The sequence below is a fragment of the Pseudophryne corroboree genome, chromosome 7 (assembly GCF_028390025.1).
Source record: "Pseudophryne corroboree isolate aPseCor3 chromosome 7, aPseCor3.hap2, whole genome shotgun sequence".
Classification (NCBI taxonomy): domain Eukaryota; kingdom Metazoa; phylum Chordata; class Amphibia; order Anura; family Myobatrachidae; genus Pseudophryne; species Pseudophryne corroboree.
In genome coordinates, this window is record NC_086450.1 from 34,717,904 (window position 1) to 34,734,362 (window position 16,459).

The window sequence follows — 16,459 nt, forward strand, 5'->3', positions numbered from 1 at the left end:
TGAATTAGACCCTATGGCGCTAAAACTAAAGTTGTGGTTTAAGACAATAAAGTGATGGTGGAAATATATAATGTTCTATACATTTAGACAGAACTAATCTCCGTCTTCTGTATTTTAGGCTGTTGAAGAGGTAGCAACCTTTCTTGGTTCCTCTGTGTTCTTTGCCATAAAGGACGCTGTGCTGGGTGCCCGACATCACATAGGTCTGCCCGGTACCATCCTTCTTCCAGTGCCAATCAAGCCCCAAGATATCCAGATAGCTTGTGGAAACCACCTGGTGGAAACGGAAAAGACTTCAGACACAGAGGAACTGACTTTACAAAACCACGTAGCAGAAACTTGATTTCCATACGTAATCATTAAAGTACCATGAAAGCGTGACGGTCAGTTGTGGCGCCTATAAGCAATAGCTTATGCCCTGAGATTGCTGGGTAAGCGCATTGGACGTACTCTGGGGGCAAATATTACATTACAGAAAGGGTGGTGGATTCATAGCGTAACTTCTCACCAAAGGTGGCAATGGCTAATTCTGTAAAGGATTTTTTAAAATTGAAAATAAAAATGGTATTTATTAGAACTTTCATAAACTACAGCATGTTTCATAGTACAATGGTATTCGTGCATTCCTGTGTTGTCAGCTGTCTCCCAGAGCTCAGATGGGTGGTTACGGGCGGTGTGACCTACTGTAGGCGCTTTCCCAGAGTCAGAGGCATCTGAGTCATTTTATAGCTTTTATCGCAGCTTTTGTAATGGCAAAGTTTACAATAAAAGTGTAAAATGTTTAAAAAAACAATCAATTAATGATTACAGTTTGTATTGATTAAAACGTGAAGTGACAGCCCCGGGGGTGACAGCAATGTATGGGCCAGATTCTGAGCCCCACGGAATGACGATAGTCACGTACTGTAGTTGAGCATTTTTTGGTATAGAACGTGCGTAAAACCTAAAAAAACAACAACCTCCAAGTGTTACAAAATGCCTATGCACAAGGCGCTGTTGCGATCAGGAGGCACAGTATCAGAAATGTCTTGGAGAAGTGATGAGAGGTGACTGGGAGGTGGTTAAACAGACACATGGAGGCTCAGCAGTAATGGCGTTACCCAGCAATAACAACATGGAGCAATAAAGACGTGGCCCAGCAATAGCGACGTGGCCCAACAATCGCGACGTGGCCCAGCAATAGTGACGTGGCCCAGCAATAGCGACGTGGCCCAGCAATGACGACGTGGCCCAGCAATGACGACGTGGCCCAGCAATAGCGACGTGGCCCAGCAATAGCGACGTGGCCCAGTAATGACGACGTGGCCCAGCAATGACGACGTGGCCCAGCAATGACGACGTGGCCCAGCAATGACGACATGGCCCAGCAATAACGACATGGAGCACCAATAACGACGTGGCCGTGGCCTAGCAATAATGTTAAAAGGTGCCCCAAGGCTTTATGGTAGAGCCACCCTTACTTCTCTCCATTCCCATTCTCTCCCTTTCCTTCATATCGCATACCCCTTTTACTAAAAACCCAAGTTATTGCCATGATACCCCGGGAGTGCTTGCAGGATTGGTCCCGGGAATGTCGCAGGTCGTCGGGCAGTGTGAACGGGTTAGCTGGGGCCTTATTCAGCTTCACTTGCAAAATCGCAAATTGGCTGATTATTGGCGGACTGCGCATGTGCATTGCGCACGCATCAGAGCCGCAATGTGAATGCAGGCCCAGCAAGGTGGGATCACATAGCGATTGCCAGAAAGTGCCCGTTTGTTGGAGGTTACATGGTGTTGTGGGGAGTGGTTGGAAAAATACAGGTGGATCATGGCCAATTTCGGGGCTTGTATCTGACTGCAATGCATTGCGACTAAAAAAATGTCACCGGTGTGACTGAATTCTCATTATTTTGAGTAGCCCTGGGTCAACTGCATCTGTCGATGGTACTCGAATTCTGCGTATGCATCGCAATTATACCCTCATTTGCGAATGCATCGGTGGCCGTCTTTTTCCTTCCTGGGTGGCTCTTCACATGCGTTCAAGTATTAGGAGATGATTCTAATGCATAATATGACTGTATACGTACAGTGCTTAATAGAAAAACTTCCAGAAATCTATATAATGAAATTGAGTGCTGATAAAAATGATGTCATCAAGTTTGAATATAATTGCAGTTGGTATGACATCTGACCCCTCCCACCAGTGTCAGAGATGCACAGGAGACAGTGGGGAAGTGGTGCTAGATACAGTGGGGAGGGAGAAGGAGAGGTGAGGAGAAAGTGTTGGGAGAAGAGAAAGAGCTGATGGTTGAAACAGGAAGAAAAATAAATAAAAGCCATGCAAGAAGAAACAGTTCAAGGCTGCCAATTACCGGAAATTCATAACTACACAGGAGAATGAATAAGGGAGACAAGCAATAGGATGACAGCAAGTTTAATGCAAAGATAAAATATATGAAAATAAATCTGGTCTGGTATAATTGAAAACTTGTGAACTGTATATTTATTATTACACTACTAGTTACCAGCCCATCAAAATGACAGAACAACATAACAGTAATGTCAGCGCGAGTGGCTGTGCACGGCCAAACGGAGAAACACTTGAATTGTTCCGTTGGGCATCATCTAGTGGCTGCTGGCATGCAAAACACTTCAATTCCCCCCATAGAGGTGAGGAGCAGCATTAGCTTTTTATTATATAGGATAATACTCTAATAGTAAAGTGATTTCATACCATTAAAGAGTATATGCTGGAAAGGGTTATGCTGCGGGAGGAGAGGTTAGGGTTAGGCTGCGGGAGGCGAGGTTAGGTGTCATGTAGGGAGGATTAGGCAGCAGGAGGGGAGGGTTAGGCGGTGGGGGGAGTTAGTGTTAGGCACTGGAGGGAGGGTTAAGGTTAGGCTGCTGTGGGGAGGTTAGGCACTAGATGAAGGGTTAAGATTAGGTTGCGGGAGGGTTGGGGGTTAGGCTGCAGGAGGGAAGGTTAGGGTTAGGCACTAGGGGAGTGCTAGGGTTAGGCTGCGGGAGGAAGTTAGGGTTAGGCACTAGAGGGAGGGTTAAGGTTAGGCTGCAGGTAGGGAGGGTTAGGCTGGGGGGGGGGGGTTAGGGTTAGGCACTAGAGCAAGGGTGGGGAACCTTTTTACTACCAAGGGCCATTTGGATATTTATAAAATTCTTCAGGGGCCATACAAAAATTCTCAATTTAAAAAATTACTCTGCCCCCCAGTAGGTCAGCCCCTTAGAGGTACTAAAAAATGGGTGTGGCCAATTAAAATGGGACGCGATACACATATGCCCCCAATAGTGCAGTGCCAGATCCACAATTGCCCCCACAGTGCCAGATCTACAATTGTCCCCACAGTGCCAGATCCACAATTGTCCCCACAGTGCCAGGTATACAAATGCCCCCACAGTGTCAGGTATATAAATGCCCCCACAGTGCCAGGTATACAAATGCCCCCACAGTGCCAGGTATACAAATGCCCCCACAGTGGCAGGTATGCAAATGCCCCCACAGTGGCAGGTATGCAAATGCCCCCACAGTGCCAGGTATACAAATGCCCCCACAGTGCCAGATCCACAAATGCCCCCACAGTGCCAGGTATACAAATGCCCCCACAGTGCCAAATCCACAAATGCCCCCACAGTGCCAGATATACAAATGCCCCCACAGTGCCAGGTATACAAATGCCCCCACAGTGTCAGGTATACAAATGCCCCCACAGTCCCAGGTATACAAATGCCCCCACAGTGCCAGGTATACAAATGCCCCTACAGTGCCAGATCCACAAATGCCCCCACAGTGCCCCCCCACCCCCACTGTGCTGCTTACCGCTGCTGCTCCATCCGGCGGCGTGTCTCGGCTGGCAGGGGGTCAGGACAGGGAGGAGAGCGCCGCTATGTTGGGCGGCGGCGTGTAGGACTTCAAACCAGCCGCCAGTTCGTGAGCCAATCAGAGTTCGCGGACCGGCAGCGGAGGCTCCTGATTGGCTGCCGGTCCGCGAGCTGTGATTGGCTCATGAACCGGCTCAGCGCATTGCGGAACATATGGCTTGTATATTGTGACAATTTTGTCACAATATCCTTTTTCAACTTTCCCTAATTGGATGGGAATTTCCTGCACTTGTCCACAATTGTGGCTCAAAGGATTTCATGTCTGTTATAGTTTTATTAATGTTGTGAATATATATGTGCATGCATAATATACGTACTATCCAGTAATACATATATATGGCTGCTAGGCCTTTAGCATGTTGTCTCTGTCACAGTATTTGACAACACACAAAAACAACACGAGCTCTAAGATGAATTGACCAAAGTGCGGCAATGGTGATAAGCAAGCACAGTAACAGAATTTTTCCGCTTGATATAATAGACCAAATCCGTTCAGAATTGCAGCATAAGCAAATATTTGTGTGGAATCTGACAATAATGTGCTCCAAGCATGACTTTGAATCTGCATCATACCAAACGAGTTCCTCCACCCATCACACCCTGCGCTAATACTGCAGAACTAATGCAGACCATTCTACATAATAACACATCATAGACAGGTGATATGGGTTCACATTGGGATTAATATTAGAAACACAATACCACATCCTGGGCCTAATTTATGATTGCACGCACATGACTATGCAGCTGCAAATTTCTAGGCTGCAGAATTGCTGGTCATCTTAACTCACACAATTTATTGGACCCACTTCAGTCAGGCTTCCGTTCACAACACTCCAGAGACAGCACTGACTAAAGTGGTTAATGATTTGATCACTACGAAGTCTAAAGGCCATTACTGACTACTTATTCTTCTAGATCTCTCTGCTGCATTTGACACGGTTGACCACTATCTTCTCATACAGACACTACAATCCCTAGGTCTTAAAGACACAACCCTTTCTTGGTTCCTATCCTACTTATCTAATCGCTCCTTCTGTGTTCGCTTCTCTGATTCCACCTCCTCTTCGCTACCTCTCTCAGTTGGAGTACCACAAGGCTCAGTCTTGGGTCCTCTGCTTTTCTCTATCTATACCTCATCTCTTGGTAAACTAATCAGCTCTTTTGGATTTTAGTATCATCTGTACGCAGATGATACTCAGATCTACCTATCCTCACCTGACTTGTCCCTATCTGTACTGGACTGTGTCACTGAATGCTTTTCTGCCATTTCTTCCTGGATGACATCTCGCCACCTCAAACTGGATGTTTCAAAAACAGAGTTAATTATATTTCCACCGGCCAATAGTAGTTACCAACCTGATATCTCTATCACTGTTGAAAACTCGACAATCTTCCCTACCCCACAAGCTCGCTGCCTAGGTGTCATCCTTGACTCTGAACTGTCCTTTGTTCCCTACATTCAATCTGTCTCAAAATCATGTTACAAACATCTAAGAAACATATCCAAAATACGACCATACCTTACACAAGACACTGCTAAAACGCTAATCCACGCTCTCATTATCTCCCGCATTGATTATTGCAATAGTCTCCTAACTGGTCTTCCCAAAACGAGACTCTCACCACTACAATCCATTCTGAATGCAGCTGTAAGGCTAATCTTCCTCGCTAGACGTTCATCATCTGCAGATCAGCTTTGTCAGTCCCTCCATTGGTTACCTGTATTCTACCGTTTTAAATATAAAATACTTTTACTCATACACAAGGCCACTAACCAAACTACACCAACGTACATCACTTCGCTTCTCTCATCCACACTCATTACTCGCTCCCACTCACGATTACAGGACTTTCTTCAGGCTGCACCCACTCTGTGGAATGCCCTCCCACGCACAATAAGACTCTCCTCTAGTCTCCAAACCTTCAAGCGTTCCCTGAAAACTCACCTCTTCAGGCAAGCCTATCAAATTCCAGAACCGCCCACATAACTTTCATAAACCTTCCTATCAAATTGCATCCACTCTGTACAGTCCACACATATCCTCACATGTCTTCTCACCCTTCCTCCTGACCCCGGTTCATCATTGCTGTGTGACCATATCATACAGCCCACCAAGAACCTTTGCAATCTGGTGGACAACTATGCAATAGATAGCACCTTTCCTTGTGTATACTAGAGATGAGCGCCTGAAATTTTTCGGGTTTTGTGTTTTGGTTTTGGGTTCGGTTCCGCGGCCGTGTTTTGGGTTCGAACGCGTTTTGGCAAAACCTCACCGAATTTTTTTTGTCGGATTCGGGGGTGTTTTGGATTCGGGTGTTTTTTTCAAAAAACACTAAAAAACAGCTTAAATCATAGAATTTGGGGGTCATTTTGATCCCAAAGTATTATTAACCTCAAAAACCATAATTTACACTCATTTTCAGTCTATTCTGAATACCTCACACCTCACAATATTATTTTTAGTCCTAAAATTTGCACCGAGGTCGCTGTGTGAGTAAGATAAGCGACCCTAGTGGCCGACACAAACACCGGGCCCATCTAGGAGTGGCACTGCAGTGTCACGCAGGATGTCCCTTTCAAAAAACCCTCCCCAAACAGCACATGACGCAAAGAAAAAAAGAGGCGCAATGAGGTAGCTGTGTGAGTAAGATTAGCGACCCTAGTGGCCGACACAAACACCGGGCCCATCTAGGAGTGGCACTGCAGTGTCACGCAGGATGGCCCTTCCAAAAAACCCTCCCCAAACAGCACATGACGCAAAGAAAAAAAGAGGCGCAATGAGGTAGCTGTGTGAGTAAGATTAGCGACCCTAGTGGCCGACACAAACACCGGGCCCATCTAGGAGTGGCACTGCAGTGTCACGCAGGATGGCCCTTCCAAAAAACCCTCCCCAAACAGCACATGACGCAAAGAAAAAAAGAGGCGCAATGAGGTAGCTGTGTGAGTAAGATTAGCGACCCTAGTGGCCGACACAAACACCGGGCCCATCTAGGAGTGGCACTGCAGTGTCACGCAGGATGTCCCTTCCAAAAAACCCTCCCCAAACAGCACATGACGCAAAGAAAAAAAGAGGCGCAATGAGGTAGCTGACTGTGTGAGTAAGATTAGCGACCCTAGTGGCCGACACAAACACCGGGCCCATTTAGGAGTGGCACTGCAGTGTCACGCAGGATGTCCCTTCCAAAAAACCCTCCCCAATCAGCACATGATGCAAAGAAAAAGAAAAGAAAAAAGAGGTGCAAGATGGAATTGTCCTTGGGCCCTCCCACCCACCCTTATGTTGTATAAACAAAACAGGACATGCACACTTTAACCAACCCATCATTTCAGTGACAGGGTCTGCCACACGACTGTGACTGATATGACGGGTTGGTTTGGACCCCCCCCCAAAAAAGAAGCAATTAATGTCTCCTTGCACAAACTGGCTCTACAGAGGCAAGATGTCCACCTCATCATCACCCTCCGATATATCACCGTGTACATCCCCCTCCTCACAGATTATCAATTCGTCCCCACTGGAATCCACCATCTCAGCTCCCTGTGTACTTTGTGGAGGCAATTGCTGCTGGTCAATGTCTCCGCGGAGGAATTGATTATAATTCATTTTAATGAACATCATCTTCTCCACATTTTCTGGATGTAACCTCGTACGCCGATTGCTGACAAGGTGAGCGGCGGCACTAAACACTCTTTCGGAGTACACACTTGTGGGAGGGCAACTTAGGTAGAATAAAGCCAGTTTGTGCAAGGGCCTCCAAATTGCCTCTTTTTCCTGCCAGTATAAGTACGGACTGTGTGACGTGCCTACTTGGATGCGGTCACTCATATAATCCTCCACCATTCTATCAATGTTGAGAGAATCATATGCAGTGACAGTAGACGACATGTCCGTAATCGTTGTCAGGTCCTTCAGTCCGGACCAGATGTCAGCATCAGCAGTCGCTCCAGACTGCCCTGCATCACCGCCAGCGGGTGGGCTCGGAATTCTGAGCCTTTTCCTCGCACCCCCAGTTGCGGGAGAATGTGAAGGAGGAGATGTTGACAGGTCGCGTTCCGCTTGACTTGACAATTTTGTCACCAGCAGGTCTTTCAACCCCAGCAGACTTGTGTCTGCCGGAAAGAGAGATCCAAGGTAGGCTTTAAATCTAGGATCGAGCACGGTGGCCAAAATGTAGTGCTCTGATTTCAACAGATTGACCACCCGTGAATCCTTGTTAAGCGAATTAAGGGCTCCATCCACAAGTCCCACATGCCTAGCGGAATCGCTCCGTGTTAGCTCCTCCTTCAATGTCTCCAGCTTCTTCTGCAAAAGCCTGATGAGGGGAATGACCTGACTCAGGCTGGCAGTGTCTGAACTGACTTCACGTGTGGCAAGTTCAAAGGGCATCAGAACCTTGCACAACGTTGAAATCATTCTCCACTGCGCCTGAGACAGGTGCATTCCACCTACTATATCGTGCTCAATTGTATAGGCTTGAATGGCCTTTTGCTGCTCCTCCAACCTCTGAAGCATATAGAGGGTTGAATTCCACCTCGTTACCACTTCTTGCTTCAGATGATGGCAGGGCAGGTTCAGTAGTTTTTGGTGGTGCTCCAGTCTTCTGTACGTGGTGCCTGTACGCCGAAAGTGTCCCGCAATTCTTCTGGCCACCGACAGCATCTCTTGCACGCCCCTGTCGTTTTTTAAAAAATTCTGCACCACCAAATTCAAGGTATGTGCAAAACATGGGACGTGCTGGAATTTGCCCATATTTAATGCACACACAATATTGCTGGCATTGTCCGATGCCACAAATCCACAGGAGAGTCCAATTGGGGTAAGCCATTCCGCGATGATCTTCCTCAGTTGCCGTAAGAGGTTTTCAGCTGTGTGCGTATTCTGGAAACCGGTGATACAAAGCGTAGCCTGCCTAGGAAAGAGTTGGCGTTTGCGAGATGCTGCTACTGGTGCCGCCGCTGCTGTTCTTGCGGCGGGAGTCCATACATCTACCCAGTGGGCTGTCACAGTCATATAGTCCTGACCCTGCCCTGCTCCACTTGTCCACATGTCCGTGGTTAAGTGGACATTGGGTACAACTGCATTTTTTAGGACACTGGTGAGTCTTTTTCTGACGTCCGTGTACATTCTCGGTATCGCCTGCCTAGAGAAGTGGAACCTAGATGGTATTTGGTAACGGGGGCACACTGCCTCAATAAATTGTCTAGTTCCCTGTGAACTAACGGCGGATACCGGACGCACGTCTAACACCAACATAGTTGTCAAGGCCTCAGTTATCCGCTTTGCAGCAGGATGACTGCTGTGATATTTCATCTTCCTCGCAAAGGACTGTTGAACAGTCAATTGCTTACTGGAAGTAGTACAAGTGGGCTTACGACTTCCCCTCTGGGATGACCATCGACTCCCAGCAGCAACAACAGCAGCGCCAGCAGCAGTAGGCATTACACGCAAGGATGCATCGGAGGAATCCCAGGCAGGAGAGGAATCGTCAGAATTGCCAGTGACATGGCCTGCAGGACTATTGGCATTCCTGGGGAAGGAGGAAATTGACACTGAGGGAGTTGGTGGGGTGGTTTGCGTGAGCTTGGTTACAAGAGGAAGGGATTTACTGGTCAGTGGACTGCTTCCGCTGTCACCCAAAGTTTTTGAACTTGTCACTGACTTATTATGAATGCGCTGCAGGTGACGTATAAGGGAGGATGTTCCGAGGTGGTTAACGTCCTTACCCCTACTTATTACAGCTTGACAAAGGGAACACACGGCTTGACACCTGTTGTCCGCATTTCTGGTGAAATACTTCCACACCGAAGAGCTGATTTTTTTGGTATTTTCACCTGGCATGTCAACGGCCATATTCCTCCCACGGACAACAGGTGTCTCCCCGGGTGCCTGACTTAAACAAACCACCTCACCATCAGAATCCTCCTGGTCAATTTCCTCCCCAGCGCCAGCAACACCCATATCCTCCTCATCCTGGTGTACTTCAACACTGACATCTTCAATCTGACTATCAGGAACTGGACTGCGGGTGCTCCTTCCAGCACTTGCAGGGGGCGTGCAAATGGTGGAAGGCGCATGCTCTTCACGTCCAGTGTTGGGAAGGTCAGGCATCGCAACCGACACAATTGGACTCTCCTTGTGGATTTGGGATTTCGAAGAACGCACAGTTCTTTGCGGTGCTACTGCTTTTGCCAGCTTGAGTCTTTTCATTTTTCTAGCGAGAGGCTGAGTGCCTCCATCCTCATGTGAAGCTGAACCACTAGCCATGAACATAGGCCAGGGCCTCAGCCGTTCCTTGCCACTCCGTGTCGTAAATGGCATATTGGCAAGTTTACGCTTCTCCTCCGACAATTTTATTTTAGGTTTTGGAGTCCTTTTTTTTCTGATATTTGGTGTTTTGGATTTGACATGCTCTGTACTATGACATTGGGCATCGGCCTTGGCAGACGACGTTGCTGGCATTTCATCGTCTCGGCCATGACTAGTGGCAGCAGCTTCAGCACGAGGTGGAAGTGGATCTTGATCTTTCCCTAATTTTGGAACCTCAACATTTTTGTTCTCCATATTTTAATAGGCACAACTAAAAGGCACCTCAGGTAAACAATGGAGATGGATACTAGTATACAATTATGGACTGCCTGCCGAGTGCAGACACAGAGGTAGCCACAGCCGTGAACTACCGTACTGTACTGTGTCTGCTGCTAATATAGACTGGTTGATAAAGAGATGTCTATGTAACTATGTATGTATAAAGAAGAAAGAAAAAAAAACCACGGTTAGGTGGTATACAATTATGGACGGACTGCCTGCCGAGTGCAGACACAGAGGTAGCCACAGCCGTGAACTACCGTACTGTACTGTGTCTGCTGCTAATATAGACTGGTTGATAAAGAGATGTCTATGTAACTATGTATGTATAAAGAAGAAAGAAAAAAAACCCACGGTTAGGTGGTATACAATTATGGACGGACTGCCTGCCGAGTGCAGACACAGAGGTAGCCACAGCCGTGAACTACCGTACTGTACTGTGTCTGCTGCTAATATAGACTGGTTGATAAAGAGATGTCTATGTAACTATGTATGTATAAAGAAGAAAGAAAAAAAAACACGGTTAGGTGGTATACAATTATGGACGGACTGCCTGCCGAGTGCAGACACAGAGGTAGCCACAGCCGTGAACTACCGTACTGTACTGTGTCTGCTGCTAATATAGACTGGTTGATAAAGAGATGTCTATGTAACTATGTATGTATAAAGAAGAAAGAAAAAAAAACCACGGTTAGGTGGTATACAATTATGGACGGACTGCCTGCCGAGTGCAGACACAGAGGTAGCCACAGCCGTGAACTACCGTACTGTACTGTGTCTGCTGCTAATATAGACTGGTTGATAAAGAGATGTCGTAGTAGTATGTATGTATAAAGAAGAAAAAAAAACCACGGTTAGGTGGTATATACAATTATGGACGGGCTGCCGAGTGCCGACACAGAGGTAGCCACAGCCGTGAACTACCGCACTGTACTGTGTCTGCTGCTAATATATAGACTGGTTGATAAAGAGATAGTATACTCGTAACTAGTATGTATGTATAAAGAAAGAAAAAAAAACCACGGTTAGGTGGTATATACAATTATGGACGGGCTGCCGAGTGCCGACACAGAGGTAGCCACAGCCGTGAACTACCGCACTGTACTGTGTCTGCTGCTAATATAGACTGGTTGATAAAGAGATAGTATACTCGTAACTAGTATGTATGTATAAAGAAAGAAAAAAAAACCACGGTTAGGTGGTATATACAATTATGGACGGGCTGCCGAGTGCCGACACAGAGGTAGCCACAGCCGTGAACTACCGCACTGTACTGTGTCTGCTGCTAATATAGACTGGTTGATAAAGAGATAGTATACTCGTAACTAGTATGACTATAAAGAAAGAAAAAAAAACCACGGTTAGGTGGTATATACAATTATGGACGGGCTGCCGTGTGCCGACACAGAGGTAGCCACAGCCGTGAACTACCGCATTGTACTGTGTCTGCTGCTAATATAGACTGGTTGATAAAGAGATAGTATACTCGTAACTAGTATGTATGTATAAAGAAAGAAAAAAAAACCACGGTTAGGTGGTATATACAATTATGGACGGGCTGCCGAGTGCCGACACAGAGGTAGCCACAGCCGTGAACTACCGCACTGTACTGTGTCTGCTGCTAATATAGACTGGTTGATAAAGAGATAGTATACTCGTAACTAGTATGACTATAAAGAAAGAAAAAAAAACCACGGTTAGGTGGTATATACAATTATGGACGGGCTGCCGAGTGCCGACACAGAGGTAGCCACAGCCGTGAACTACCGCACTGTACTGTGTCTGCTGCTAATATATAGACTGGTTGATATAGAGATAGTATACTCGTAACTAGTATGTATGTATAAAGAAAGAAAGAAAAACCACGGTTAGGTGGTATATACAATTATGGACGGGCTGCCGAGTGCCGACACAGAGGTAGCCACAGCCGTGAACTACCGCACTGTACTGTGTCTGCTGCTAATATAGACTGGTTGATAAAGATATAGTATACTCGTAACTAGTATGTATGTATAAAGAAAGAAAAAAAAAACACGGTTAGGTGGTATATACAATTATGGACGGGCTGCCGAGTGCCGACACAGAGGTAGCCACAGCCGTGAACTACCGCACTGTACTGTGTCTGCTGCTAATATATAGACTGGTTGATAAAGAGATAGTATACTCGTAACTAGTATGTATGTATAAAGAAAGAAAAAAAAACCACGGTTAGGTGGTATATACAATTATGGACGGGCTGCCGAGTGCCGACACAGAGGTAGCCACAGCCGTGAACTACCGCACTGTACTGTGTCTGCTGCTAATATATAGACTGGTTGATAAAGAGATAGTATACTCGTAACTAGTATGTATGTATAAAGAAAGAAAAAAAAACCACGGTTAGGTGGTATATACAATTATGGACGGGCTGCCGAGTGCCGACACAGAGGTAGCCACAGCCGTGAACTACCGCACTGTACTGTGTCTGCTGCTAATATATAGACTGGTTGATAAAGAGATAGTATACTCGTAACTAGTATGTATGTATAAAGAAAGAAAAAAAACCACGGTTAGGTGGTATATACAATTATGGACGGGCTGCCGAGTGCCGACACAGAGGTAGCCACAGCCGTGAACTACCGCACTGTACTGTGTCTGCTGCTAATATATAGACTGGTTGATAAAGAGATAGTATACTCGTAACTAGTATGTATGTATAAAGAAAGAAAAAAAAACCACGGTTAGGTGGTATATACAATTATGGACGGGCTGCCGAGTGCCGACACAGAGGTAGCCACAGCCGTGAACTACCGCACTGTACTGTGTCTGCTGCTAATATATAGACTGGTTGATAAAGAGATAGTATACTCGTAACTAGTATGTATGTATAAAGAAAGAAAAAAAAACCACGGTTAGGTGGTATATACAATTATGGACGGGCTGCCGAGTGCCGACACAGAGGTAGCCACAGCCGTGAACTACCGCACTGTACTGTGTCTGCTGCTAATATAGACTGGTTGATAAAGAGATAGTATACTCGTAACTAGTATGTATGTATAAAGAAAGAAAAAAAAACCACGGTTAGGTGGTATATACAATTATGGACGGGCTGCCGAGTGCCGACACAGAGGTAGCCACAGCCGTGAACTACCGCACTGTACTGTGTCTGCTGCTAATATAGACTGGTTGATAAAGAGATAGTATACTCGTAACTAGTATGACTATAAAGAAAGAAAAAAAAACCACGGTTAGGTGGTATATACAATTATGGACGGGCTGCCGAGTGCCGACACAGAGGTAGCCACAGCCGTGAACTACCGCACTGTACTGTGTCTGCTGCTAATATAGACTGGTTGATAAAGAGATAGTATACTACTAATATTATATATACTGGTGGTCAGGTCACTGGTCACTAGTCACACTGGCAGTGGCACTCCTGCAGCAAAAGTGTGCACTGTTTAATTTTAATATAATATTATGTACTCCTGGCTCCTGCTATAACCTATAACTGGCACTGCAGTGCTCCCCAGTCTCCCCCACAATTATAAGCTGTGTGAGCTGAGCACAGTCAGATATATATATACATTGATGCAGCACACTGGGCTGAGCAGTGCACACAGATATGGTATGTGACTGAGTCACTGTGTGTATCGTTTTTTTCAGGCAGAGAACGGATATATTAAATAAAACAAACAACTGCACTGTCTGGTGGTCACTGTGGTCGTCAGTCACTAAACTCTGCACTCTCTTCTACAGTATCACAGCCTCAGGTCAATCTCTCTCTCTCTCTCTCAACCCTAATCTAAATGGAGAGGACGCCAGCCACGTCCTCTACCTATCAATCTCAATGCACGTGTGAAAATGGCGGCGACGCGCGGCTCCTTATATAGAATCCGAGTCTCGCGATAGAATCCGAGCCTCGCGAGAATCCGACAGCGTCATGATGACGTTCGGGCGCGCTCGGGTTAACCGAGCAAGGCGGGAAGATCCGAGTCGCTCGGACCCGTGAAAAAAACCATGAAGTTCGGGCGGGTTCGGATTCAGAGAAACCGAACCCGCTCATCTCTAGTGTATACATGCCTATTTCCCTATAGATTGTAAGCTTGTGAGCAGGGCCTTCCTACCTCTATGACTGTTTGTTATCACCCAGTTATGTTATATCATTGTTATTTCCAATTGTAAAGCGCAATGGAATTTGCTGCGCTATATAAGAAACTGTTAATAAATAATAATACCAATCGTAAGTGAAGCTTCTGCCCAGAAAAGAAGACAGACGCCAACAGGAGCAATCTACCATACACTGCAGAGGAGCCGGTGACTGACAGCACAAGTGGGCGGGCACATGTAAATGCCCACCCAGTGGTGATGTCAGGCACGACAACATTGGGCCGACGATCAATAAGTATGTGTGCACTCACCGATCATCAGATAGATCAGCGGATCAGACGGCCGGCCGAACCATCGGCCTAGTGTGTACCCAGCTTTAGTGGGCCTTGAGGGCCATGGTTATAAACCCCTAAACTAACTGTTAATGTATACTGTATACACATAGTATAGGACTGAGGCTAGACCATGTAGACGTCATGTATTATAACACGGGTCCTGACATGTTTCACTGCCGTGTCATATAACTCAGTACTATTCATGGGTGGTCATTCACATAAACTCTCTCTTTTAAAGTAATAACTCTAGACCTTGCACGGAGGATGGGGTGCAGTGGGGGGTGTTATTGGCATCAAGCACATGATTGGAGGAGAGGTAATCTGTGGGCAGAGGTGGAGCCAATGGCATCATGGGGTGGGAAGGACGTTGGTTCCCGGGGCACATGCAAAGGGTGTATCATGTAGACGCTTCTGAGCAGCACGGAGGGGGAAGGGTAAGGCACCAGTACCCATGCCGCTCACTGACCATCAGCAGACCAGCGGTGGGAAACCCTTACCATGGATGACCCAGCAGACGCACCACAGACCTTAATAAGGGACAAGGGACACTGAGCAGTTCACTGCTGCTGCTGGGCTATAGGTAAAGTGTAAGGAAGCTGCATTCAGCAGGCCGGAGAGAGGTGGATGGGGGGTGGGGGTGGCTGGTCATGGTGGTCAAGAGAGAGCACAGAGTGTGTGAAACAAAGAAAGGAAAAACCAGCAGGAGGCACACATAGGGGAAAAGAGAGGCAGATGGGGGTACAGATGGAGGCACAGAGAGGCAGAAGAGATCACACAGATGAAGAATGGGGCGTAGAGGCAGCAGAGGCAAAAATGGGGGCACGGATAGAGGTACAGATGGAGGCAAAAAGGCAGAAGGGTGTACAGATGGAGGCACAAGCGGACACAGATAGAGGCACAGAGAGGCAGAAGTACTGTAGATACAGATAGAGGCACAGAGAGACAGAAGGGCGTATAAATGGAGGCAAAGACAGGCAAAAAGGGGCATAGACAGGCAGAAGTGGGTACAGATAGAGGAACCAAGAAGCAGAAGGGAACACAGATAGAGGCACTGAGAAGCAGAAGGGGCCACAGATAGAGGCACTGAGAAGCAGAAGGGGCCACAGAGAGGCAGAATGGGGTATAGTGATCCTGGTTATAGAGCTAGCATTGTTACCCGCCTGCAAATAATCCTTGGCTCGGTATCAGCTCGCTCTCTGCTAATTGCAGCTCGGTCTGGCAGTCCCAGAGGGAGGAAACACCTCTCAATGGGACTGCCTGTAGTCTATGTGACTGACAGGCAGGATTTCCAATAGGGGGCGGGATGTTTTAAAGAAAAAATGCGGTAAAACCCCCGTTTTTCAAATGTAGTAAACCCCAGGCAGCCTGCTTAACGATACAGGGGGTATCGCCATCTTTTTATGGTGATACCCTATAGAAGCCTATAGGCTTTTTACCGCATCCCGCCACCTACTCCGCCCTGTACCACTCACGCCACCCCACCCCCCCTTCCTCGACATACCTGTGTGCAGGCAGCCCATGGTCCCAGAACCCAAATTCCTCCTCCTCCTCCAGCAACACAGCCGAAGGTTCTTC

At 46.8% G+C, this 16,459-nt stretch overlaps 1 protein-coding gene across 1 annotated transcript in view; it reads left to right on the forward strand.

Annotated features, from left to right (window-relative positions):
• Positions 1-2,450, forward strand: part of LOC134944353 (aldehyde oxidase 2-like) — a 183,723-nt gene extending 181,273 nt beyond the window's left edge. The window contains exon 27 of the mRNA XM_063932933.1: positions 119-2,450. Coding sequence (XP_063789003.1) covers positions 119-343 — 225 coding nt within the window. The 3' untranslated portion in view covers positions 344-2,450. The remainder of the gene's footprint in view (positions 1-118) is intronic.
• Positions 2,451-16,459: the final 14,009 nt, after the last annotated feature.